At 36.2% G+C, this 26,019-nt stretch overlaps 5 protein-coding genes across 7 annotated transcripts; 4 read left to right on the forward strand and 1 right to left on the reverse strand.

The window, feature by feature from the left end:
* The first annotated feature begins 579 nt into the window (after window positions 1-579).
* Window positions 580-3,520, forward strand: LOC103963722 (protein C2-DOMAIN ABA-RELATED 11). Of its 2 annotated transcripts, XM_009376573.3 has the most exons (4): window positions 580-737; window positions 1,519-1,663; window positions 2,516-2,611; window positions 2,948-3,520. In XM_009376573.3, exons 2-4 carry the CDS (start codon window positions 1,553-1,555, stop codon window positions 3,233-3,235), a joined length of 495 nt encoding a protein of 164 aa, XP_009374848.1. In that variant the 5' UTR covers window positions 580-737; window positions 1,519-1,552; the 3' UTR covers window positions 3,236-3,520. The 2 variants fall into 2 exon arrangements, with proteins under 2 accessions (XP_009374848.1, XP_018507015.1); XM_018651499.2 differs by lacking the exon at window positions 580-737 and having other exon boundaries at window positions 747-1,663.
* Window positions 3,521-3,901: 381 nt separating this feature from the next.
* Window positions 3,902-5,685, forward strand: LOC103963720 (DNA oxidative demethylase ALKBH2). The gene is made up of 5 exons (XM_009376572.3): window positions 3,902-4,169; window positions 4,443-4,559; window positions 4,637-4,829; window positions 5,054-5,234; window positions 5,323-5,685. The coding sequence occupies exons 1-5, from the start codon at window positions 3,930-3,932 to the stop codon at window positions 5,360-5,362; spliced, it is 771 nt and encodes a 256-aa protein (XP_009374847.1). The 5' UTR covers window positions 3,902-3,929; the 3' UTR covers window positions 5,363-5,685.
* A 622-nt stretch (window positions 5,686-6,307) lies between these two features.
* Window positions 6,308-9,821, forward strand: LOC103963719 (probable acetyl-CoA acetyltransferase, cytosolic 2). 2 transcript variants are annotated; one of them, XM_009376571.3, is made up of 14 exons: window positions 6,308-6,451; window positions 6,578-6,676; window positions 6,788-6,961; window positions 7,054-7,159; window positions 7,360-7,498; window positions 7,797-7,874; window positions 7,963-8,028; window positions 8,439-8,524; window positions 8,630-8,729; window positions 8,811-8,921; window positions 9,009-9,050; window positions 9,168-9,254; window positions 9,338-9,441; window positions 9,623-9,821. In XM_009376571.3, the coding sequence occupies exons 1-13, from the start codon at window positions 6,412-6,414 to the stop codon at window positions 9,425-9,427; spliced, it is 1,218 nt and encodes a 405-aa protein (XP_009374846.1). In that variant the 5' UTR covers window positions 6,308-6,411; the 3' UTR covers window positions 9,428-9,441; window positions 9,623-9,821. The 2 variants fall into 2 exon arrangements, with proteins under 2 accessions (XP_009374846.1, XP_009374845.1); XM_009376570.3 differs by having other exon boundaries at window positions 9,338-9,423.
* Window positions 9,822-18,791: 8,970 nt separating this feature from the next.
* On the forward strand, window positions 18,792-21,288 carry LOC103963718 (WEB family protein At1g12150-like). Its single transcript, XM_009376569.3, has 2 exons — window positions 18,792-19,428; window positions 19,575-21,288. The coding sequence occupies exons 1-2, from the start codon at window positions 19,213-19,215 to the stop codon at window positions 21,156-21,158; spliced, it is 1,800 nt and encodes a 599-aa protein (XP_009374844.2). The 5' UTR covers window positions 18,792-19,212; the 3' UTR covers window positions 21,159-21,288.
* A 420-nt stretch (window positions 21,289-21,708) lies between these two features.
* On the reverse strand, window positions 21,709-25,271 carry LOC103963717 (phosphatidylinositol/phosphatidylcholine transfer protein SFH1). Its single transcript, XM_009376568.3, has 11 exons — window positions 25,084-25,271; window positions 24,939-24,967; window positions 24,185-24,268; window positions 24,010-24,063; window positions 23,809-23,886; window positions 23,620-23,673; window positions 23,407-23,466; window positions 23,243-23,338; window positions 22,860-22,961; window positions 22,626-22,706; window positions 21,709-22,334 (listed from the first exon to the last, which is right to left on the reverse strand). Exons 1-11 carry the CDS (start codon window positions 25,136-25,138, stop codon window positions 22,047-22,049), a joined length of 981 nt encoding a protein of 326 aa, XP_009374843.1. The 5' UTR covers window positions 25,139-25,271; the 3' UTR covers window positions 21,709-22,046.
* Window positions 25,272-26,019: the final 748 nt, after the last annotated feature.

Genomic DNA, 26,019 nt, shown 5'->3' on the forward strand with positions numbered 1-26,019 from the left:
ATATTTGCAGTTGAGATTTTTGGTCAAAGTAACGTATTTTTGTAGTGGCCAAAGAAAGAGTCAAAGACTAAAGAGCATTGCAGTAATAATAGACTAAGCCTTGATTAAACTAATCTAATCTTAATATCTTTGTTTCTTGTGATGCACGTGCAATTGTGGATCGGAGAGGAGGGTTCACAACTTCACATGCACATGGGCATGCAAATTCTCTGTTGAATCATGTAAATTCTTGACCAACTCTACTCGCCCATTCACACCTGTTGACTTGATTTTTGGTTTCCTATACCAGTTTATTACTGCCGTCACCGCCACTCCCAACCAAATGTTATTTTCTTTTCCCAAAAACACGATAATTTATTTTCTTGTATTTATTAATGTAAAAAAATAATTATATTAAATTCATCTCAACTACGATAATAAAGATTTAAACTTAAGCAGAGAAAAATGGGGGAAAATACGAGACATAGAAATTTCGAAAGATAAATACTGAGTCAAGAGTCAGCTCATCGGACGGTCTCCACTCGTCAATCGGATTAGAGCAGGTGTTGCTTGAAAGGCACGTGCCTGCGTTAATCCAGTGGGCGTCCGAGTGCCTAAGTTTGGCGGTGAATAAAGCCAGCCAGAGGGAAAGTGGGGGAGGGCCATAAAGTCCAATTCCAAGAAATAATTGGGAGAATTCGATATTAGTACTCCTTGATAAATCCTTGAAAAATAAATCTCTCCTGCCTGAGTGCCTGGTAAGTCAAGTGATGTTACGTGACTCTCCTTCTTTCTTTCTTTCTGTCTCTCTGTCTTTGGTTTTTGCTTTTCATGATGTGCTTCTAAGCTACTGCACCTGTTCCCAGATATGATCCTACATATTAATTATTTTTCTTTTCTTTTTCTTTTGTTAGTTTAGTTTGTTGAGTGAGTGAGTGGTGGCTAATGGCTATTCTTTTCTTGCAATTTTTTGGTTTTGCTGCCTTTGAGTTTCTTGGTAATAATATCGATATAAAATATGAGATAGATTATCTGGTTAATCTGGTTATTGGTTGCTAAATCTAGCTTCTTTTTTCCTCTTCTGTTTTTAATTTTCTGCATCGTCTCCGTCTTTTATTTTCACACACAAGTCAAGTGATTTATACGTATATTATTTATGGGTTTTATTTTATGTGATCGATCTAAGATATTCTCGAATAATCACATCTCTAGTCCAAACCCTTTTGCATTACCTTAAATTAAATAAATTGTCAAGCCAATGTTATGTGGAATTGTTAGTAACTGCGCCTTTTCGTTCAATGAGTTTTTGTCCTTCTTCTTTCACAATATTCTGTGAGGTTCCATGGAAATTGTTTGCATTTTGTAAATGTTTTGGTTGAATGCCCTCTGGATGGATGAATGCTGGGTTTCTTTTAAGGTTGGGTTGGGTACTTGGGAAGTGCAAAAGAGTATAATTAAGTAATATTCATTGCGTGGTGGTGTTCTCGTGCATTTTCTTTTCAAACTTGAAAGGGTTAAATATGTCTGAGTCATGTGCAGAAGTTGGCAAATTTCTGGAAAGTGGAAAGGAAGTATGGCAGATTCATTGGGTTTGATAAAAGTTACAGTCGTGCAAGGGAAAAGACTGGTCGTCCGGGATTTCACGAGCAGCGACCCTTATGTTGTTGTCAAGTTGGGCAATCAGGTAACGAATTTGCTGTCCTTGTTCTTTCTCAACTGTTTTTATGAGGATCGTAGTTATGCTTTAATACTATGCAACCCCGCACGCGCGGAGACACAGATCCTTGTTCACAGACACACGGGATTTTCAGGAACTTCACTCTGAGCTGAAGTGCATTGGATTGTCTTCAGGGGAGTTTGTGTAGCTGTCCTCATAGGCTTCCTTGATAAAGACCTGTCTTTATATTCCAGGGAGGATGAGTGTCAGTTTCCCTTTTAACTCACATTGAATCAAATTTCGTACAAAGGATGTTGAATGAAGGCAAAGTTATCTTCAATGCATAATGAACTAGATCAAAAGATTCTGTTGATATGATTACGATAACGAAAGGGCTACCTCGCTTCTTTATTGTTCAGCCCTTCAACTGGAAAGATGTTAGTTTTACAAACTGACTGAGAAACTTTGATATTTCACCCAGTCTTTACTGTAGCCAGAATAATATTTGAAACTCGATGCATGATTCCTTCTTATAGTTTTTCAAGAGATCAAATTACTGAAATTGATGGTATTGAGGAGATTGTGCTTTGTTCTTCAGAAATAAACACATGCTAATATTATACTTGTTTTTCAATCACTCACACTTGAGTGATCTGCAGAATTGGAGTATCCTATTGTCTATGCTTCAAATTTCATGTATTGGGTTTTCATAGTTCAGGCATAAGTCTAGATTAGAATATCATTTCAGCGTTTCTTTGAGGGGCCTGTTTGTAAACAGGCTTATAGTATCTTACATATTAATTACTTTGGATGTGAATAAAGTTGTTTTACAATAAAAGTTTGAACCTGGAAGCGGCTGATTAATATTATCTGCACCAGGTGGCAAAAACCAAGGTTATCAACAGTTGCCTCAATCCAGTTTGGAATGAAGAGCTAAGCTTCTTCCTTAAGGAGCCTATTGGAGATCTAAGTTTGGTAAGTTAGGCATTTGAATTTGATGGTAGCCAGTTCTTCTGATGAGCTTAATAGATTATGTTATGTTGTTTGGTAGAAGCCTGTGTTTTACCAAAATTAGACCATTAATTTTCCTTAATTTGTATGTATTTCATTGTTTCAGTTTTGGTTTGAGTCCAGTTCATTTGTTTTCTATTTTTCAGGTTTTATAATGTTCACTGTTGTTTTAAAATCAACATTCCCGAGTAATTTGCTAGTGATTGATTATATAATTGGTGAAAATAACTTTGGAAATATTATTGCCATTACTACTCTTTTAAGCTTGTACGACATATGACTGAAGTGATTTTTCCATAGGAAGTGTTCGACAAAGACTTTCTGAAGACGGATGATAAGATGGGATATGCTCACCTCAGCCTTCAGCCTATAGTCTCCGCTGCTAGATTGAGACAGATTTTGCGTGTTTCTTCTGGTGAGACAACATTAAGGAAGGTTGTCCCAGACGGTGAAAACTGCCTAGTTAGGGAAAGCTCCATCACAAGTGTAGACGGTGAGGTGGTGCAGAGTGTTTGGTTGAGGCTTTGTGATGTTGAGTCAGGGGAAATCGAGCTGAAAATCAAGTTACCTAATGCGCCGGTTGCGTAGTGCGGAAGTTAGGGTTGGCTTAGGTGCAGACCTCTAACAAAAGGGAGAAGAATTGAATCTTCATAGCATGGTCATTTTCTGTTGCAACTCCTCTAGGAATGCCAAGGAGATTGACAATGTAGTGGGATGAATTTGTACTAGCTCAAGGGGGAGTGGGTTGTTTCAACTTCTGAAGACTCTTTAATTTGGAATCCTGTGCATGTATGAATGTATTGTAGGTTTTATGGATAATGGTGTCATCCAATTCTTCTTTAATTATGTAGAAACTCAATTTTTCAGGGTTTACTCGACTGATCTGAAAAAACTATTGCAAATGCAAATGTGAGATCAGGCCAGTTGCTCAAGATAGTATACTCGTCTCTTCGTTCGGGTTCGAATCCACTCCTCTAATATAGAGTAGTATAGAGTAAAGTTTTGTGAAGAAGATAACATAGAAGAGTTCAGAATTTATTATTATTATTAGTATTATTATTATTATTATTATTATTATTATTCTTTGTAGTGAAAATATTGTTGTTTTGTGACGGAGTAAAAATGAAAAAAAGTAGAATAGTTTTGAAGACCTAATCCCAATAAGTTGAAGAAACACGTTCGGCCCGTTAAGTAACTCCAAAAGGTTTGGCCCATTCCATATGGCCCACTATTATATTAATAAGGGATGTCGTGTTTGGGATTGGCGCGTAAATCGTAGTCGATGAGTTTGAGGAGGCTGAAAGTGACGGTGGGTGAACCGGCGAGCCCAAGCCCTAACATCGACGGTGACGATACCATCAAGGCCAAAAGGCAGACGGTGGGTCTGGGCAATGGAAGCGAAGTTGTGTTCATACCAAGACTGATAAGCTTCGATCAGGCTTGGAAATGGTTCGATTACCTCGACACCCAAATCGCTTGGACCCGACCCACCATTCGTGTCTTCGGCCGCTCCTGCCTCCAGGTTTCTCTCTCTCGCTCTCTCTCTCTCTCGTGTGTTTTGCGTATAAATATGCCTTCTTTCGTCTATCAATTATGTTATCTTGGTATTGTGGATTGTTCAATTCTTGTTGCAAGATGATTAATGTGGGAATTTATGATGGTTTGCAATGTGGTGGGAAAGCTGTTTAGAAGTTGGGTTAAATACTGTTTATGATTCTACATGCCTTAATTGAGGAAGGGTTGATCGAAATTTGAAATTTGGACCCAATTAGTTTGTTGGTAATTTGGTTTGCAGCCTAGAGATACATGTTATGTAGCAAGCCCAGGACTTCCCCAATTGGTTTACAGCGGGTACCAGCCTCGTGCCTATTCATGGGATGATCATCCTCCGCTTAAACAAATCTTGGAAGCGGTAACACGATTCATTATCATAATAAATCCTACCATTATGGTACCGTGGCTCATCATGTGTTCGTTTACCTTGCTTAGGTCCATAAAGCTCTTCCTGGAAGCAGTTTTAATAGCTTGCTCTTGAATAGGTATAAAGGTGGTAATGACTATGTTGGCTGGCATTCTGATGATGAGAAGCTTTATGGTTCTACTCCTGAAATTGCATCCTTAACCCTTGGATGTGACCGTGAATTCTTCTTGAAGAAGAAGAAACCCAGTAAAACAGTCCAAGGTATGATCAACTGTTTTCTCAATTTGTTACTTAACCTAGTTTTCATTGTTTTTGTTATGGTTTGTTCATTTCGTGGGGACTGTTGACAGTTAACTACACATATAGCCACAAAAGTATTATCCGCAGCAGCTTTCCATATGCACAACTAGAAGCTTAGGACCCATTTGAATAACTGTCACCGTAATTTTTATGAAATAACATAAAACTTGTGGTGTAAATGCCAGAGAGAAGAGATGAGCAAGAACCTGCTAGTAAGCGCATAAAGAGGAATCATGCTGATCAGCACTCTTTCATGCTTAAGCATGGATCACTTTTGGTGATGAGAGGTTACACTCAAAGGGATTGGATGCACTCGGTGCCTAAGCGGTCAAAAGTAGAGGCAACTCGTATTAACCTCACCTTCAGGTGTGTTGTCAGATAGATTATAGGCTATTATAGGATTAAAAGGAGAGTATTTGTACATCTTGCTCTTTCTTTTATGCATTTGATGCAGAAATGTTGTTGAAGAACCTGGTGCAACTGCGGCTATGTAACTTCACCACATCGGTGCTTTGTCCTAAAGGAATAATGCAGAGCTGATTTCTTGGTCTTTTTGTTCTTTTGGGGCCTTGTATGTTGGTTAGTTATGAAGATTGTGGATGTCTTGTCTGTACCAGTTCAGTTGGTATGTGCTCGTATGTATGTATGTTATATTTCTTTGGGGTAAAACCGGATTTACAATTCTCTGTTAATTGCTTGGCTGGTAAGGTCCTTTGCCCTTGTGAGTGAAAGAGTGCGGTAGATAAAGCTTGTTATGAGTCTTGTTGTAGTGTGAGAGTGCTGATATATCTTGAAGCAGGTACCATTGGGTTCTATATGTCAGACGTTTTGACTCTGGAGTTCCTATTTGACCTCTCTTCTAATTTAAGTGCAAATGAAAATGTCAAAATTAGCGTGACCAAATAAATAGAGGAAGGATTGACATATTCATGTTTGATTGATGCGTTTCCGAGTATTTCAGAGATGAAGCAGTGCAATGCTATTAGTTTTAGTTGTGGGATGCCTAACATCACTGCATGATCTCGACTGCAATAATTTGTCTGTAAATTTCTGGTTTTTTTCTTTCGCTCGAGTGTAAATTTCTAATCCAATCTTAATATAATCTAATGATTATTGATAGAAAAGTGAAAGATAAAAAAATCCAATAACCAAACACAGAAAAAAAAGTGTAAAAAAAATGAAGGCTGCCTATCTTGGGAGTGGGGTCAGGAGTGGGTGATGTTTACGGTTCCCGGCGTAGAGTGATAAAATTCTGGGCTGAAAAACTGATGATAAACATCCAGCAAAACAGGCAACGACAGTGATGATACCATGAGCATGGGTGGCGCAAGTCAGAAGAAAAAGACAAAGGAAGGTCGGTCACGACTCACGTCATTAATTAAATCAATTAATTACTTTGAAACGATAAACACGAACAATCATCAATCATCAATCATGCTCATGGGATAATCTTCTTCTTCTTCTTCTGCGACCCAACCTTACGAGGCACGTACTCTCTCTCTCTCTGTTCGTTTGCAATTGCAACGGCGATCCTCCATCGCTCATGGCTCCTCCATCTTCTTCTGATCCTATTCATCCTCGAGGTAAAGTAAAACCCCCCTCTTTCCTTCCCTCCCTCTCTAACTGCGCTGCTTCAATTTTCCATTTCTTCTTGTCTCTTTTTTTTTTCCCTTCTGATTTGGGGGGACGGTGTTTGCTTGTTTGTTCAGATGTGTGTATAGTGGGAGTCGCCCGCACGCCCATGGGTGGATTCCTTGGCTCCCTCTCCTCTTTCTCTGCTACCCACCTCGGTTCTCTTGCTATTCAATGTCTGTCTAACTTCTCTCTCTCTCTCTCTCTCTCTCTCTCTCTCTCTCTCTACTTTTTCTGCTATTAGATTTATGATTGTTTCGATCAACTGTAATAAAATACATGGTTAGGTGCTCTTAAGAGAGCAAATGTGGATCCTTCCCTTGTGCAAGAGGTCTTCTTTGGGAATGTTCTAAGCGCCAATCTTGGCCAAGCTCCTGCCAGACAGGCTGCTCTCGCTGCCGGCATCCCCAACTCTGTCATTTGCACCACCATTAACAAAGTTTGTGCTTCTGGGATGAAATGTTAGCTCCCCCTCTCCCTTAATTTGTTTATTTCTGTCACTTGTGATCTTCGTCACTGTCACTGATCCCTGGCGGGGTATTTCTTTGTTCAGCCACAATGCTTGCAGCACAAACCATCCAGCTGGGTCTCAACGATGTCGTTGTCGCTGGTGGCATGGAAAGCATGTCCAATGCCCCTAAATATCTACCAGCTGCCAGGTTAGCCTTTTTCTCATTTCCTTATTGTTGTGTCTACCAGCTACTGAAAAATTAAGATATTTGTAAGTCTCATGATTAGGGGACTTTAAGTAAAATCTTGCAATCCATCTTCCACTTGAAGGGCTTACAATCATGTTGGTGCGGTTCAGTGTGCTCCTAAATGTACCTAATTTGTGTTCGTGGCTCTAATTTGCAAACAGGCAGGGGTCTCGATTAGGACATGATACCATTGTCGATGGCATGCTTAAAGATGGTCTTTGGGATGTCTATAATGACTTTGGAATGGGAGTTTGTGCAGAAATATGTGCTGATCAACTTTCCATATCAAGGGAAGAGCAGGTGGGTCTCTCTAGAGATTGACCTGCTAAATTATATTGATGCATTTCATCTTTAGGTGTTCTGCAATCAAATAAATTTATCTGAGAGATGGCTTTTCTTGTACTTGTGGCCACATCAGATTCATAAATTTCTGTGCTTAGTGGGCTTAGAAAACAGACTGCTTAATCCATCAACATTGGAACTGTAAAATCTTACAGTTCAGTGTATGTATTTTGACATATAATTCCCTTGTCATACTAAGTTTAACTTACTCTTGTCACTATCTCTAAGATTGGGCTATATTAATGTTTCCTTGCAGGACTCTTATGCTATTCAAAGTTTTGAGCGTGGACTTTCTGCGCAAGATGCTGGTCTATTTAAATGGGAAATGGTTCCGGTGTGATTTCGTACTGTACTAAACAGCAGAAACTTTTCAGCTTATGCTGCAGAAAATGCCAATTTTAACTCTCAATCTTCTGCTGCAGGTTGAAGTTTCTGGGGGAAGAGGAAAGCCTTCCTCAACTGTTGACAAGGATGATGGTTTACAAAAGGTAAGCACAATAGGTGGGCATGGGATAAACTTACATGGACTACGTTTCTTTTAAAGTGATAACTACCATAGTTTACTTTGCAGATCAGAATTGCAAAACTTTTCAAGTTTTAGTGATCAAAGTATATTACCTATATCTTGATTTCGACTAAATGTTGTAGATTTTCTTGACAAGGAAAGTGGGGATTTTAAATTGGTTGAACTTCAGTCTTTGGTTGTAGTGAGTCAAAATTCTACCTCTTCCAACCACTTTGTTCTCCCCCTCATTTGACAATTAACATAACTTTTGAACTTTAATTTCACGATTTTGGAGGTCTATAAAAATTTCATTCCTGTATTATGATTTCATTTTCCAGCATCAAAATATCAAATGCACTTCCATTGTCATATGTTTTATCTGCCTTTTGCTAGTTTGATGCTGCAAAATTAAAGAAGCTTCGACCAAGTTTTAAGGAGAATGGGGGTTCTGTTACTGCTGGCAATGCTTCTAGCATAAGGTCTCTCTCTCTCTCTCTCTCTCTCTCTCTCTCTCTCTCTCTCTCTCTCTCTGGTGCTTATCTCATTTTTAACGAAGCATAATGGGTTCTGTTTTTCTTGGGCAGCGATGGTGCAGCTGCACTAGTGCTAGTGAGTGGGGAGAAGGCACTTCAACTTGGGTTACAAGTAATTGCTAAGATTAAGGGATATGCTGATGCAGCTCAGGTAGTGACATGCCATTTCTCATTTATCTTGGTTTGGTGGAGTCCAACTTGTTTTGATGCTAAAACAAGATTGTCTGGACAGGCGCCTGAATTATTTACAACTGCTCCAGCCCTTGCACTACCAAAAGCTATTTCAAATGCTGGTTTGGAGGCTTCTCAAATTGATTACTATGAAATCAATGAAGCATTTTCAGTAAGAAAACATGCTTTTCTACTTTGATACATCTTTTCTTTGATTTATTTCGCCTTTTCTGAAAACAAATACTTTTTAACTCTGCAGGTAGTTGCTCTTGCCAATCAAAAGCTGTTGGGCCTTAATCCCGTGAGTCTTTCATGCAAAGTTATTGAAATCAAAATTGATATGGTGCACTCTGAACTCTTAAAACAGGTCATTTATTTATTTATTTATTTTCACAATTCGTCTTTCTTATGAATTCAGGATAGAGTTAATGCCCACGGTGGAGCTGTATCTTTGGGACACCCGTTAGGATGCAGTGGAGCTCGTATCTTGGTCACATTGTTAGGGGTAAATCAAGGATTTGCTTGTTTCTCTCATGTGATTGTTAATTTTCGGGAGTGTCCCTTAATTAAAGAGTAACGTTGTTGCAGGTACTGAGACATAAGAATGGGAGGTATGGGGTTGGTGGCATATGCAACGGGGGAGGGGGGGCATCTGCACTTGTTCTTGAGCTCATGTAAGACTTTTACATTTGGTAAGGCGTATGCTCGATTCAAATTGAATAGTGTCTTGTTCTTTCCAATTCCACCGGCTGCTAGTGCTATAACAATTGCCGATGTTTGTCCCCTCTTGATGTGTACCTCTGAATTTTCTACAACCTTAACGAGTAGAGGAATCAAATCACTAAGGTAGTAGTTTTGATGTTGCACCTGCAGGCCAATAACTTGGCAGGTGGGACCGTCTTTGTTATGACTGACGCCGTCATCATCATCATCATCATCATCATCATCATCAGAATGTTGTATAAGGTGTTTTAACTTTGTTTCGCAGCAAGTAACAGAGGTTTGTAATTGTAATTTGTATGTCAGTAATTGATGCTTGAAGAAAGAAAATAGGGATATGCCCTATTCCTCACTCGGTTCTTTTTGTTCTATCCTTGCATTCTACGTATGGAGTATGGTATATGAAACTACAGAGAATCAAAACCTTTTGTCCAACTCTTATACTACGTTATTATTACCAAGTCTGCTGTGCAGCGAAACAAGCACCAAATAGGGTTTAGAATTGTGTTTTTTAGAAAATCACAAAATTGTTTAAAAAAAAAAAAAATCATAGATTTTAAGTTTTAACCCCGCATTTTTTTAATACAGATTTTTTATTTTCACGAAATATTTTGCATGTGCATCAAGAAATACATTATAAGACATATGGAGAGGTTTTTGTTTTTATTGAGCCACAAATGTATTTTAATAGAATATTTAAGCCCAAAAGTAAAATATAAGTGAAAAGTATAGTTACAAGGCCTAAAATATTTTCAAAACAGTTTTCACCCTCAAAAATATCAATGGAAAGTTTTACATTTACATTCAAAAGTGACTAAAGACCGTGAGCAACCTAGAATTAATTCACTTATTACTCTACTCGCATTAGTAACAGGAAAAAAGAGTTAACTATCGTTATATTTTGAAAAATACAATGTTTTATTTTGTCTATTTATATGAAAGTTTTCGGCTAAAATATTTTATTAAAAATACATTTGTGGCTCAATAAGTGGTAAAACCAATTTCAATTGCCTTATAAAGTTTCTCTTATTCATGACGGAAAATATTTCGCTAGATAAAAAATTTGTAGTTTTCTAAAAAAAAAAAAAAAAGGTGGGGTAACCATCACTGTTTTCTAGGCTATTTTGCAAATTTATACAAAATCATCCTAAAATCTTTTTGCTTTCACCTTTACCGCACTGTGAGGTTCTGAAATTTATGTAAGAGTTTTGTTAATATTCTTGTAGATGAAGTCCCTTTTCAGAATGTCTTGGGCCCCATTGCAATTTTTGTCTTTTTTTTTGTTTTTTTTTTAAGATTTCGACTTAAAGATTCAATTAAAATTACATTTATTGCTCAATAAATGGTAAAACCACTTTTAATTACCTTATAAAGTTACTCTTAACCATGATAGAAAATATTTATCAAAAATAAAAATTTTCATTTTTCTAAAAAAAAAACGTGGGCATCACGGTTTATAGGAGATTTTGGAAATTTGTAGAAAAATAATCCTAAAACCTTTTTTCTTTCACCGCAACGTGAGGTTTTGAAATTCATGTACAACTTTTTGTGGATGTTGTTGTAGATGGAGTCCTGTTTCGGTAATGTTTTTGACCTTACTTCAATATTTGCCTATATACTTTTAAGTTTTCGGCTTAAATATATTCTATGAAAAATACATTTGTAGCTAAATAAAAGGTAAAATAGCTTCCAATTGCCTTATAAAGTTACTCTTAATCATGACGAAAAATATTCCGCTTAGCTAAAAAATTTGCATGTTTTTTTCACAAAAAAAAAAAAGTGTGGGCACATCATGTTTCTAGGCCATTTTGCAAATTTATACAAAAATGATCATGTAATTTTTTTGCATTCACCTTCACCGCATTGTAAGGTTTTATAATTCATGTATGAGCTATTGCTAATATTCTTGTAGATGGAGTTCCTTTACGGAATGTCTTGTACGCCACTTCAATTTTTGTCAATTTATTTTAAGTTTATGACATAAAGAATCAATTAAAAATACATTTGTGGCTCAATAAATGGTAAAACCGTTTTCAATTGCCTTATAAAATTATTCTTAATCATGACGAAAAATATTTCACAAAAATAAAAATTTTCATTTTTCCAAAAAAAAAAAAAAAACGTAGGCAAACCGACACGGTTTCTAGGCTATTTTGCAAAATTGTACAAAAATAATCCTAAAATCTTTTTGCTTTCACCGCAACGTGAGGTTTTGAAAATTATGTATAGCTTTTTGTGGATGTTGTTTTAGATAGGACCCAACTTTAATATTTGTCTATATACTTTTCAGTTTTGGGCAAAAATATTCTATTAAAAATACATCTAACTTAATAAATGGTAAAATAGCTTTCAATTTCCTTATAAAATTACTCTTATTCGTGACGGAAAATATTTTGCATAACTAAAAAATTTGCATTTTTTTTAAAAAAAAAATGTAGGCTAACCATCACGTTTCCCGGCCATTTTGCAAATTTATAAAAAAAAAATTGCCCTAAAATCTTTTTGCTTTGACCTTTACTGCACTGTGAGGTTTTGAAATTCATGTAAGAACCTTTGCTTGTAATCTTGTAGAGGGATTTCCTTTTCGGAATGTCATGTGCACCACTTCAATTTATGCCAATTTATTTTAAGTTTATGGTATAATGAGTCAATTAAAAATACATTTGTGGCACAATAAATGGTAAAACTATTTTCCATTATCTTATGAAGTTATTCTTAATCATGGAAAAAAAATATTTAGCAAAAATAAAAATTTGCATTTTTCCAAAAAAAATAAAAATGTAGGCTAACCGTCACGGTTTCTAGGCTGTTTTGCAAACTTGTAGAAAAATAATCCTAAAATCTTTTTTCTTTCACCGCAACGTGAGGTTTTGAAATTCTTGTACAACTTTTTGTGGATGTTGTTTTAGATAGGACCCCACTTTAATATTTGTCTATATACTTCTAAGTTTTGGACTAAAATATTCTATTAAAAATACATATATGACTCAATAAATTGTAAAACAACTTTCAATTTCCTTGTAAAGTTACTCTTATTCATGACAGAAAATATTTTGCATAACTAAAAAATTTGCATTTTTTTTCAAAAAAAAACATAGGCTAACCATCACTTTTCCCAGCCATTTTGCAAATTTATAAAATAATCGCCCCAAAATCTTTTTGCTTTAACCTTTACTACATTGTGAGGTTTTTAAATTCATTTAAGAGCTTTTGCTTGTATTCTTGTAGAGAGATTTCCTTTCTTGTGCACCACTTCAATTTTTGTCAATTTATTTTAAGTTTACTGCATAATGAGTCAATTAAAAGTACATTTGTGGCACAATATATGGTAAAACAATTTTCAATTGTCTTATAAAGTTATTCTTAATCATGGCGAAAAATATTTCGCAAAAATAAAAATTTTCATTTTTCCAAAAAAAAAAAAAACATAGGCTAACCATCACAGTTTCTAGGCTATTTTGCAAATTTGTAGAAAAATAATCCTAAAATCTTTTTGCTTTCACCGCAACTTGAGGTTTTGAAATTCATGTACAACTTTTTGTGGAGGTTGTTGTAGATGGAGTCCGGTTTTGGTAATGTTTTGGACCCCACTTCAATATTTGTCTATATACTTCTAAGTTTTCGGCTTAAATATTCTATTAAAAATACATTTGTAGCTCAATAAATGGTAAAACAGCTTCCAATTGCCATATCAAGTTACTGTTATTCATGATGGAAAATATTCTGCATAATTAAAAAAATTTACATTTTTTTTGCGAATTTGTAGAAAAATAATCCTAAAATCTTTTTGCTTTCACCGCAATGTGAGGTGTTGAAATTCATGTACAACTTTTTGTGGATGTTGTAGATGGAGTCCTGTTTCAGTAATGTTTTGAACTCCACTTCAATATTTGTCTATATACTTTTAAGTTTTCAACTTAAAGATTCTATTAAAATATATTTGTAGCTCAATAAATGGTAAAACAACTTCCAATTGCCTTATAAAGTTACTCTTAATCATGATAGAAAATATTCCGCATAGCTAAAAAATTTGCATTTTTTTTCCAACAAAACGTGGGCTAACCATCACGTTTCCAGGCCATTTTGCAAATTTATACAAAAATGGTCATATAATCTTTTTTCTTTGACCTTCACCGCATTGTAAGGTTTTGAAATTCATGTAAGAGTTGTTGCTAATATTCTTGTAGATAGAGTCCTTTTTCAGAATGTCTTGTGCACCACTTCAATTTTTGTCAATTTATTTTAAGTTTACAGCATAAAGAGTCAATTAAAAATACATTTGTGGCACAATAAATGGTGAAACCATTTTCAATTGTCTTATAAAGTTATTCTTAATCATGGCAAAAAAATATTTCGCAAAAATAAAAATTTGCATTTTTTCCAAAAAAAAAAAAATAACGTAGGCGTTAATCACGGTTTCTAGGCTATTTTGTGAATATGTAGAACAATAATACTAAAATCTTTTTGCTTTCACTGCAATGTGAGATTTTGAATTCATGTATGACATTTTGTGGATGTTGTTGTAGATGGAGTCCCATTTCGGTAATGTTTTGGACCCCACTTCAATATTTGTCTATATACTTTTAAGTTTTTAGCTTAAATATTATGTTAAAAAGTACATTTGTAACTCAATAAATGGTAAAACAGCTTCTGTGACATCCCACATCACCCAGGGGAGTGATCCTTAAATGTATATTTACATCTCTACTTAGCACGAGGCCTTTTGGGAGCTCACTGGCTTCGGGTTCCGTAGGAACTCCGAAGTTAAGTGAGAAGCCACATCACCCAGGGGAGTGATCCTTAAATGTATATTCCCATCCTTACCTAGCACGAGGCCTTTTGGGAGCTCACTGGCTTCGGGTTCCGTAGGAACTCCGAAGTTAAGCGAGTAGCGCGCGAGAGCAATCCCAGGATGGGTGACCCATCGGGAAGTTCTCATGTGAGTTCCCAAAAACAAAACCGTGAGGGCGTGGTCGGGGCCCAAAGCGGACAATATCGTGCTACGGTGGTGGATCGGGCCCGGGAAGTGGTCCCGCCGGGCCGGGATGTGACAATTTGGTATCAGAGCCTAACCCTGGTTGCGTGTGTGCCGACGAGGACGTCGGGCCCCTAAGGGGGGTGGATTGTGACATCTCACATCGCCCAGGGGAGTGATCCTTATATGTATATTCTCATCCCTACCTAACGCGAGGCCTTTTGGGAGCTCACTGGCTTCGGGTTCCGTAGGAACTCCGAAGTTAAGCGAGAAGAGGGCTTGAGCAATCCCATGATGGGTGACCCACTGGGAAGTTGCTCGTGAGTTCCCAAAAACAAAACCGTGAGGGAATGGTAAGCCCAAAGCGGACAATATCGTGCTACGGTGGTGGAACGGGCCCGGGAAGTGATCCGCCCCGGGCCGGGATGTGACAGCTTCCAATTGCCTTATAAAATTACTCTTATTCATGACGGAAAATATTCTGCATAACTAAAAAATTTGAATTTTTTTCCAAAAAAATATGGGCTAACCATCACGTTTTCAGGCCATTTTACAAATTTATAAAAAAACATTGTCCTCAAATCTTTTTGCTTTCACCTTTGCTACACTGTGAGGTTTTGAAATTCATGTAATAGCCTTTGCTTGTATTCTTGTAGATGGAGTTCCTTTTCGGAATGTCTTGTGCACCACTTCAATTTTTGTCAATTGACTTTAAGTTTATGGCATAAAGAGTCAATTAAAAATACATTTGTTGCACAATAAATGGTAAAACCATTTTCAATTGTCTTATAAACTTATTCTTAATCATGGTGAAAAATATTTCGCAAAAATAAAAATTTGCATTTTTTTCCAAAAAAAAAAAAAAACATAGGTCATGATTTCTAGGCTATTTTGCAAATTTGTAGAAAAATAATCATAAAATCTTTTTGCTTTCACCACAACGTGAGGTTTTGAAATTCGTGTACAACTTTTTGTGGATGTTGTTGTAGATGAAGTCCCCTTTCAGAAATGTTTTGGACCACACTTAAGTATTTGTCTATATACTTTTAAATTTTCGGCTTAAATATTCTATTAAAAATACATTTGTAGCTCAATAAATGGTAAAACAACTTCCAATTGCCTTATAAAGTTACTCTTAATCATGACGAAAAATATTCCTCATAGCTAAAAAAATTGCATGTTTTTAAAAATACATGGGCTAACCATCACATTTCCAGACCATTTTGCAAATTTATACAAAAGTGGTCATATAATCTTTTTGCTTTCTCCTTCACCGCATTTTAAGGTTTTGAAATTCATGTAAAAGTTGTTGCGAGTATTCTTGAAAATGGAGTTCCTTTTCAAAATGTCTTGTGCACCACTTTAATTTTTGTCAATTTATTTTAAGTTTACGGCATAAAGAGTCTATCAAAAATAAATTTGTGGCTCAATAAATGTTAAAACCATTTTCAATTGCCTTATAAAGTTATTCTTAATCATGGAAAAAAATATTTCGGAAAAATAAAAATTTGCATTTTCCAAAAAAAAAAAAAAAGAACGTAGGCTAACTGTCACGGTTTCTAGGCTATTTTGCAAATTTTTAGAAAAATTATCCTAAAATCTTTTTACTTTTACTGCAACGTGAGGTTTTGAAATTCATGTACAACTTTTTGTGGATGTTGTTTTACATAGGATCCCACTTTAATATTTGGCTATATACTTTTAAGTTTTTGGCTTAAATATTCTATTAAAAATACATATGTGACTCAATAAATGGTAAAACAGCTTTCAATTGCCTTATAAAGTTACTCTTATTCATGACGGAAAATATTCTGCACAACTAAAATATTTGCATTTTTTTTCAAAAAAAAGTGGGCTAACCATCACGTTTCCAGGCCATTTTGCAAGTTTATAAAAAAATCATCCTAAAATCTTTTGCTTTCACCTTTACTACATTGTTAGGTTTTGAAATTCATGTAAGAGCCTTTGCTTGTATTCTTGTAGATGGAGTTCCTTTTCGGAATGTCTTGTGCACCACTTCAACTTTTGTCAATTTATTTAATGTTTATGGCATAAAGAGTCAATTAAAAATACATTTGCGGCATGTCTTTTTAAGTTATTCTTAATCATGGCGAAAAATATTTCGCAAAAATTAAAATTTGCATTTTTTCCAAAAAAAAAAAAACGTAGGCTAACTACCATGGTTTCTGGGCTATTTTGCGAATTTGTAGAAAAATAATCTTAAAATCTTTTTTCTTTCACCGCAATTTGAGGCTCTAAAATTCATGTACGACTTTTTGTGGATGTTGTTGTAGATGGAGTCCTGTTTCGATAATGTTTTGGATCCCACTTCAATATTTGTCTATATACCTTTAAGTTTTTGGCTTAAATATTCTATTAAAAATACATTTGTAGCTCAATAAATGGTAAAATAGTTTCCAATTGCCTTATAAAGTTACCTTAATCATGACGGAAAATAGTCCCACATAGCTAAAAAAATTTCATTTTTTTGGCAAAAAAAAAAGGTGGGCTAACCGTCACATTTCCAGGCCATTTTGTAAATTTATACAAAAATGGTCATATAATCTTTTTGTTTTCACCTTCACCAGATTGTAAGGTTTTGAAATTCATGTAAAAGTTGTTGCTAATATTCTTGTAGTTGGAGTCCCTTTTCATATTGTCTTGTGCACCACTTTAATTTTTGTCAACTTATTTCAAGTTTACGGCATAAAGAGTCAATTAAAAATACATTTGTGGCACAGTAAATGGTAAAACTGTTTTCAATTGCCTTATAAAGTTATTCTTAATCATGGCGAAAAATATTTCGCAAAAATAAAAATTTTCATTTTTTCCAAAAAAAAAAAAACATAGGCTAACCATCACGGTTTCTAGGCTATTTGGCAAATTTGTAGAAAAATAATCCTAAAATATTTTTTGCTTTCAGCGCAATGTGAGGTTTTGAAATTCATGTACAACTTTTTGTGGATGTTGTTGTAGATGGAGTCCCGTTTCGGTAATGTTTTGGACCCCACTTTAATATTTGTCTATATACTTTTAAGTTTTCGCCTTAAATATTCTATTAAAAATTCATTTATTGCTCAATAAACGGTAAAACAACTTTCAATTGCCTTATAAAGTTACTCTGATTCATGACGTGAAATATTCTGCATAACTAAAAAATTTGCATTTTTTTTCCAAAAAAACGTGGGCTAACCATCACGTTTCCAAGCCATTCTGCAAATTTATAAAAAAAATTGTCCTAAAATGTTTTTGCTTTCACCTTTATTGCACTGTGAGGTTTTGAAATTCATGTAAGAGCCTTTGCTTTTATTCTTGTAAATTGAGTTCCCTTTCGGAATGTCTTGTGCACCACTTCAATTTTTGTCAATTTATTTTTAAGTTCACGGCATAAAGATTCAATTAAAAATACATTTATGAGTGTATAAATGATACAACACCTTTTGCTAGTATTCTTGAATGAAAATATTTCACAAAAATAAAAAATTGCATTTTTCTTTTAAAAAAAATGTGGACTAACCATCAGAGTTTCTAGGCCATTTTACAAATTTGTACAAAAGTCTTCCTAAAATGCGACTATTGAGTTTCCGCATAAAATTTTCGCGGCCAACAAGGGAGTTATTATAAGATTTTTGAAAGCGCTATTTCTATTTTAATCAAAAGGAATGGATCAATATAAGTAAATTACTAGGACAGTCTGTGATCCAAAATCTCTATAATGTCCTACATTATTATTACAGAGCATACATAGCAAAGGAACAAGCACTAAAATAAGTTTTATAATGGTTGTAATACAAATGCAAAAGTTGATGGGTCTCACTCTTTTTACATTCTTTAATATCTTTTGGCGAGGGATGTAGCTAGTCGAAGAGAGAATATTAAATTAGATCTCAAATTTGCATCATTTTTATTGGAGTAGAACATGCATTTGCATTTGTCCATAATGTAAAATGAGATGTAAATAAGACCTCTGGAATCCGTGTTACCATTAGTTGAGTCTTGAAGCATGTATGATTTATATCAAGTATAAGAATAGATCAAACAAAAATACATTGAAAGTATTATTCAAGGGTAATAAGGAAAATGTAATAAAACTTTTGAAAGTGGTATTACTGTTTTTAAATCTCAATAAATATGTTTATATACATTTTAGAGTTGATAAACAGATGAGTAATAAAAGAATACTGGCATAGCTCGAGACTGATGTGGAGATCCAGACATGTTTTTATGATCATTTTTGTAATCAAAAGAAGGTAAAGCAACGCACGCTCTGGTCGATGGCCAAGTACGTCATCTGTGTGGCCATTGAGTCATTGACAAAGGTGAGGTGAGGTGGCAGGCAAGGCCAATTCTGTAATTCCCCAAATGTAGCGGTTGGCATTGTCCGTTACGCTCCGCGTAGTTCGGTTTGGTTCCCGCTAAAATAGTAGAATAAGTAATTTTGTACAAAGGGCAATCAACCTCTTCCGTTCCTCCCTACTCTTTGGGCTCTCTTCATCTCTGCGCTCGTTTGTTCTTGTTTCCAACGGACCCGGAGAGCTTCCATTCCGCCAACAAATCTAGTCCCATCCACCGTCTGCCATTTCCTCTTTTTACTTTTGACCTCCTGCACCACCTCTGACTCCAAGTCTTCCATCTTAATCATCTTTTTCCCTTGCAGGTACGTGCTTTCACGTTTCCAATATTATAGCACTATCCAGACGCAATGATTTGGTTCAAATATTTGATACATTCATACATACATGCATGTTGCGAGCAGAAGTAACCAAATATGGCAAATGTCCGTATAAAGGATCAGCAGAAGGCTTCGGGTTCCCCGAGGGCGGAGGTGGGAGAGGTTGACACCCGAGCACCCTTCCAATCTGTCAAAGCTGCTGTTAGTTTGTTTGGCAAAGTCGTTTCTAGAGGAGGACCATCTTCCAATGCCAGCCCCAGAGCCAACGCCAACGCCAATGCCGTCGCTGTCAAGAAAAAGCTTTCGCCAGAGGTACAATATTCAATCAATATATCCCTTCATGCCATGCTAACTTATGGACGCACGTCTTGCACAGATGATACCCCTTCTATTTTGTATTGTATATATCATCTCTTCTGAATGATTTGATATTTAGCCGGCGATTTCTTGTTTGTCAGACTAATGCACTGGACAAGGAGACCCAACTTCTATTAGCACAGAAGGAACTAAACAAGATTAAGCAACAATTACAGAGTGCGGAAACTACCAAAGCTAGAGCACTCTCTGAGCTCGATAAGGCCAAGAGAACACTGCAGGATCTGAACACCAAGCTCAAAACTCTAACAGACTCCAAGCGATCAGCAATTAAAGACGCCGAAGATGTCAAGAATCGGGCTAAGAAACTAGAAGAGGTCAAATCCAGAGAAACCATTGAAGGTAATGCTTGGAAACGGGAACTGGATCACGCAAGAAATGAGTACACAGCCACAGTGACCGAACTCGATGCAGCAAAGCAAGAGCTCACCAAAATCCGACAGGACTTTGATGCTGCCTTGGAAGCAAAACTTGCTGCATTCCAACAGGCAGCGGAAGCTCAGCGTTCAGCAAACGTTAACTCAGACAGGGTTAACGAGCTGTCAAAGGAAGTTTCAGCCATGCAGGGATCCATTGAACAGCTCAAACTTGCCGCCCTGCAAGCCCAACAGGAGCAGGTAAACGCCATGTCTGAAAAAGAGGCCCACCTTCGATCCTACAGAAGTGCGAAGCAAGAAGCAGAAGACAAATTGCTATCTTTGAAGAATGAAATTGATCCGGAACTGGCCAAAGAACTAGAGGCAAAGCTTGAAGAAACAATGTCGGAGATTGAAGTTATACAAGAAGAGATGAAGAAAGCACACGCATGCGAAATGGACTCCGTGAGAGGGGTAACTATGGAGCTCAATGAAGCCACAAAGACGCTGCAGGAAGTTGCGGACAAAGAGAGCTCTCTCCGAAGCTGTGTGAGTTCCCTCAGGCTGGAATTGGAAGACGTGAAGAGGGAACGGGGTGAACTGAAGGACAAAGAAATGGAAATGAAAGCTCTCGCTACTAAACTAACTGATCAAATACAGAAAATCAAGGAAGAGGCAGAGGCACAGCATAACGCACCTCCTAGTCCTCATGAATATGATGCACATCACAGTTCAACTGCCCAGAAACTGTCATCCGAAACTGAAAGTGCAAGGCTGGAAGTGGAAAAGATGAAGGAAAATGCTAATCGACATAAGCAAGAAGCTGAAGATAGCCGAGTTGCAGCAGAGGGAACAGAGAAGAAACTGAAGATTGCCCTCGAAGAAGCTAAAGATGCAAGAGAAGCAGAACAAAGAGTCCTTGAGGAGCTGAAGCTCTTATCTGGGGGAAGACAGGAAGAAGGTGCGTCTTCAAACTCAGAGAACGGTGGTGCCAAGATCAGACTATCGGAGGAGGGGTTTGAATCTTTGAGAAGGAAAGTTGAGGAATGTGAAAAATTGGCTGAGATGAAAGAGGCAGAAAGCATGAACCAAGTGGTAGCAATCAATGTAAGAAAAACTGAAGTAGATAAAAAGTTGGAGGCCAATTTAAAAGCCATAGAGGAAATCAAGACTGCAACAGACATGGCATTGAACAAAGCAGAGATGGCAGATTCGGCAAAATCAGCAGTTGAGGGAGAACTTCGTAAGCGGCGCCAAGAAGAACAAACGGAGGTAGGCAAATCATCAGCGTCATCCCCCGTTCAGTTGTAGCAGGATTCGAGATAAGATCACAATGCCAGACAAGTCGGACGGGAATGGGATCTCTCTTAGTCTTTGAGAGAGAGAGAGAGAGAGAGAGAGAGACGAAGTTCCATTTCAACAGGTCACATTTTTGGTGTATTGATTGTATTCAGGATAACTTATTTGTAAGTCTCAGTGGTCCAAAAACAGGGAAACATGTAAATCTATATTTTTATTATCTCAATACTCAAAAACAACAATTTCTGCTTTTGTTGGCTCTTCCTAGCAAAATTTAAGAAGTTAAGTATGCAGACTTTAATCAACCGATCGCTAGGCGGGTCGTCACTACAGAAATAGCACCAGAACCAGAAACTGACATATTTAAAATATAAAAAAAAATCCCCATCCATGAAGGGAGATTATATTGACACACCTCAAATTACTTTCCCTACACCCTTTTAACTTTTTAATATTTTTCTATCAAGTATTAGTGGTGTAAAAAATATTACAAAATTAAAAAAGTGTGGGAGAAATAATTTAGGATGTGAATATAATCTCTCTAGGTGAAAACGGGTTAATATGTGCAATTACCATATGATATAGAACTGTGCAACTAAAGACGACAATTTTCCTGCTGCATTACTACAACGCATATTAGGCTACTCAGAGGTCTGAATTGATAATCCAGCCCGACACGTCAAATTACATACACTAGTAGCTTTGCGACCGTTAAATTCACGTAGATAATGTCAGCAACTACCATTACAACCAATCATATCGGATGATTGCAACTCTAGGATCAGTAATGCAAAGACTCCTTGTCCAGCAGCTTTAGAAGTGAGTACAAAGCCATAAGATTCATCGCAAGTTGGAAAGGCACCAAACTCTGGCTTCAGTCACCATTGATTTTGAGGCCATCTATTCAGATAGCCCATTCCCATTACCAAATTTGTTAAACTCAGATTCTATCGTTTTAGCAATCTGTGTTCTTTCTGCAGCCGCCTCAGGTACATCCACATGAAAAGAACCGTGTCTGAATGGTTGAACGGATTCCTTCATCATCGATTGCTGCTTGATGTGGTTGTAGAGCTGTTGATGAAAGTGGTGGTCCAGGGAGAAGCAGTTGTCAGCTCCATTCTGAGAATTTTGAGATGATCCCGAACCTTCACTTTTACAGAAATGTGGAAGAGATGCATAATCCATTATCTACACAAACATCAAATCCAACTACAAGATCAGTCCATTTGAATACAAGAAGCAAAACTGGGCTATGTGTCCATCACATGGGTTTGCCTTCGCATCCAGTTTCAACAAGTACATTGACTTTGGAAAGAGGAAACATGTTCGTGTCCATTGAAAATACTAAGGATACCAAAACTCAACCGTTAGAAAGTTATTTTAATGTGACCGAAAAAAGAAAGATGCTTTCGAGTATATGAGAAGAACTCATAAGCATTCAAATTCGCAACACATGAAGCATAATGGGGAACACGTTACCTTCAACAGTTCATCCCTACCACAGCCAGACAACACTTGCACTTTTTTCCTTGTCCTCTCCTGCAAAAGTGGCTTGACAACCTGCTAACAGTCCAAAAATTATACGACTCCAATTCCAAAAGGGCATCTAAAATATATGAATGTGCTCATGCAACAAACTCAATCATACTTATGTAGAAAACAAAAGATTTAAGATCACATTATATCACAAAGATCAACAATGTGAAGACTAACCTTCCAACAAGCTGAGAATATATATGGGGCATTTACAATGTAGTATGTATTTGTCCTCTCCGGGTAGTTCAAATCATCAATGGTTGATATAATTGTCATTAACTGCACGGACGTGAAACGTATAAGGTACTGAATTGTAGAACTCATGTACATACATACAAAAGTAGAATTGTCACACTTATGCATTTCATGAGATATATAATCATCCTAGTTTATATTTTTTGTTCAAAAATTTATAAAAATAATTCCTCACTAAGGCAAATTGGATAAACCTAAATAAAATTGTGATTTGTACTTGTCATAGGAAAGAACAAGATACGTTTAAACTGTAATAAAAACAAACAAACAAACAAAAAGAATCTACGTTATCAAGTTTTATGTACCTTTATTTGGCTTAGTGCTGAGAGCTTCAAACCAGTCATATCTAAAACCTTGATGCAGGTGGTAATAGGCTTACCATACTTCTTCGATGCAGAAGGCTACAGCCAAAAACACAGGTCAGAAGAAAGACTCAAGAGACCTTAGAGATTCAAGATCTGATGCTCACCAAAATTACACGATCTCGATATTCATTAATTTGAATGTGTGACTGCACATAGTAGTGAACCTGCAATCAAGAAGAAAAAATATTTCTCAAAGACTATCAAGACTCAAGGACCCCCAGCACCAAGATAAAGTGGCAGATGTAGGTAATTCAAATTCAAGAATTGTTGTCAATTGTAAAAGACAATATGGTCTTTCATTTTCATCTAATACTTACTGATGCTTTGTCAAATGTACTTATTCCAACACCAATGGCAAAGATGGGCAAGCCCTGACGAGCAAAGGAGAATGAATAAACATGTTAGAGGCTGAAGCACACACAAATTTCAAGAGAAAAACCATTCGTAGAAGAGACATGACAGTGTAAACGCCACAAAAGAGACAAGTTTTAAGAAAGAAGGAGCACCTCTCTTGAGTAACCCGAAACACCTATGAGCTGTGAATCTCGCACTCCTCTGTATAGTTCAGTTGGAACTATGGGCTTCTGCACAGAGGAATAAGATTCAGGAAATGTCAGCACGGGTGGGCCACCATGGTTATACATTAGATTGGTAATTTGGCAATCAATGGAAAACGCTAGACAAGTAGGAGAATAGGATAAACTTACGGCCAATATTTTGTCAATATCATTTTGTACCCTCCAGTTTAAACAATCGACCAACTGGAACATCACGAACATACCATTGGATTTCATCAATAGCAACAAAAACAAAAGAAGAGAGCCGACAAAGGATATGATTCATTTGAATCATTTGGACGAAAGAGACGAGATGCAGTGTTACCATTTTATGGGCTTTGGCAACGTTGGAATCCCTTGCTTTGAGAAAACGACCGAAAGTCTCAACTAGATAGCCTTGATGAACATTCTATAAACCAAGAAACAATTACAATGATCATCCATACAAGTCAAAAATAAATAAATAAAAGATAGACAAGGAAAACATGAGTCATTATTATCCAGTAAAGGTCAAAATTCAAATGAAGCATTTGTTGGGAAAGACGACCTACATCAAGTGGCATGATTCACGAAATAGCAAGACAAGAAATTTATGTACTCAAGTGTCTTTGACTTGTCCCCTACTTGATGTTCATGTTAAAATCAAAGAATTAGATTTTTCTTTTTTTTTTTTTTTTTTTGTGGGGATGCTTATTAAACGCCAGTAACATGATTTGAATTGGAAAAAATGCCAAAGGGCAATTGGCAATTAGAAATTATCCAGAAGAACAAAAAACAAGATGAAAGATCACGTTAAGCAATGGGATGATGAGATTGATTCTAGTGGTATTGGGTAGATTAACCATCACATGATTCACAAGATGGTAGTGTATACTACTAATGGGATTAGCATTAGCAGCATCTCCAAACCCAAAAAGTTCAAAAAGAAGGTCAATTAAAAACAAATAAATTAAGTAAAACGAAAGAAAAGTAGAAAGTCGGCAGCAGCAGCAGCAGAAGAAGAGTTGTGAGTTGAGCTGAGTTTAAGCTGACAAGTGACAAGTGAACAGAAGAAAGATCGGAGAGGGGAAAATGCCAACCTGAAACGTTCTCTTGAGAGGCTCATCAACTGCCATTTCCCCAAATTCCACCCAATAAAAAAAACACTAGAAATATCAGAAACAGTGAAGAAAAAAAAAATTAAACACCAAAAGGGAAGAAAGAGGAGAGAGAGAGGAAGCAGACCTTGATCCATCAGAGCTTGGAACTGTTTGATCGCTTCCTGAGAAACGATCCCCATTTCTCTTCTTGTGCTGCTGCTGCTGCCGTGCCCGTGTCCTGTGTCCTTTGTGTGTCTCTAACTCTCCGAGGACGGTGAGTCTTTGTTTTCTTCTGTTGCTGCTAACAAGGGAGCCCTCACCTCCCCGCTTACTATGAATAATGTTGGCCCCATAAAGATGAGTAGAAAGTTAGAAACCCATATTTAAATTTTTTATGTTCGAATTATAGAAGTTTGTACTTATAATTAAAATTGTTTAATCAATTTATTATGTAATTTTTTTGCAAAAATAATTTTTATAGTGTAATTTATAATATAAACGATTCTAATTATAAACATTAAATTCTACAAATCGACATTAAAGAATTTTGAGTAAAAACTCTTACTCATTTTTGAGAAATCATGTATTGCTCCCATACTATTACCAAAGGCAAGGATAAAACAAAAAGAAAAGGAAACCAAAAGGGTATTTATTATTATTTATTAGTCTACCTACTTATATTGTGCACTTTAACTTTATTAAAAAAACAATCTGACTGTAGTTTGCTATATTGACCTTTTACTTTATTAAAAAATGATTGAGATGTAGTTTGCTAAATGTGATCCCTATAACGTCATTTTATTTTAATATAATTTTTTTAACAAACGATATTATTTACGTTAAGAAGAAGGGTGAGTCTAGTTTTACAATAGACTAGCAATAATGTGATTTAAATTCATCTTTGACGATAATTGAATGTACGACTTATCACTTACAAGTGAAAATAAATACAATTTTCTTATATATATATAATGTTAGGAACACTAAATTTTTAACTAACTTCATTTAATTTGAAAATTTGTTTGAAAATTTTGATCTAATCTTATATATATTTAAAGTGCAAAAATAATTTTTTGAAATC

The sequence above is a fragment of a genome, unplaced genomic scaffold (genome assembly GCF_019419815.1).
Source record: "Pyrus x bretschneideri cultivar Hongxiangsu unplaced genomic scaffold, Pyrus_bretschneideri_v1 Contig33, whole genome shotgun sequence".
NCBI classification, from domain to species: domain Eukaryota; kingdom Viridiplantae; phylum Streptophyta; class Magnoliopsida; order Rosales; family Rosaceae; genus Pyrus; species Pyrus x bretschneideri.

Bases quoted from the DNA above. Each gene is read 5' to 3' on its own strand.
- LOC103963722 (XM_018651499.2), top strand. From the start codon at position 1,511: ATGTGCAGAAGTTGGCAAATTTCTGGAAAGTGGAAAGGAAGTATGGCA. The intron at 1,664-2,515 runs GTAACGAATTTG...TATCTGCACCAG, and splicing joins TTGTCAAGTTGGGCAATCAG to GTGGCAAAAACCAAGGTTAT. The intron at 2,612-2,947 runs GTAAGTTAGGCA...ATTTTTCCATAG, and splicing joins CTATTGGAGATCTAAGTTTG to GAAGTGTTCGACAAAGACTT.
- LOC103963720 (XM_009376572.3), top strand. From the start codon at position 3,930: ATGAGTTTGAGGAGGCTGAAAGTGACGGTGGGTGAACCGGCGAGCCCA. The intron at 4,170-4,442 runs GTTTCTCTCTCT...TTTGGTTTGCAG, and splicing joins TCGGCCGCTCCTGCCTCCAG to CCTAGAGATACATGTTATGT. The intron at 4,560-4,636 runs GTAACACGATTC...TACCTTGCTTAG, and splicing joins TTAAACAAATCTTGGAAGCG to GTCCATAAAGCTCTTCCTGG.
- LOC103963719 (XM_009376570.3), top strand. From the start codon at position 6,412: ATGGCTCCTCCATCTTCTTCTGATCCTATTCATCCTCGAG. The intron at 6,452-6,577 runs GTAAAGTAAAAC...TTGTTTGTTCAG, and splicing joins TGATCCTATTCATCCTCGAG to ATGTGTGTATAGTGGGAGTC. The intron at 6,677-6,787 runs GTCTGTCTAACT...ATACATGGTTAG, and splicing joins CGGTTCTCTTGCTATTCAAT to GTGCTCTTAAGAGAGCAAAT.
- LOC103963718 (XM_009376569.3), top strand. From the start codon at position 19,213: ATGGCAAATGTCCGTATAAAGGATCAGCAGAAGGCTTCGGGTTCCCCG. The intron at 19,429-19,574 runs GTACAATATTCA...CTTGTTTGTCAG, and splicing joins AGAAAAAGCTTTCGCCAGAG to ACTAATGCACTGGACAAGGA.
- LOC103963717 (XM_009376568.3), bottom strand. From the start codon at position 25,138: ATGGGGATCGTTTCTCAGGAAGCGATCAAACAGTTCCAAGCTCTGATG. The intron at 23,467-23,619 runs GTAAGTATTAGA...TCTTGATTGCAG, and splicing joins GTACATTTGACAAAGCATCA to GTTCACTACTATGTGCAGTC. The intron at 23,339-23,406 runs GTGAGCATCAGA...TTTTGGCTGTAG, and splicing joins ATCGAGATCGTGTAATTTTG to CCTTCTGCATCGAAGAAGTA.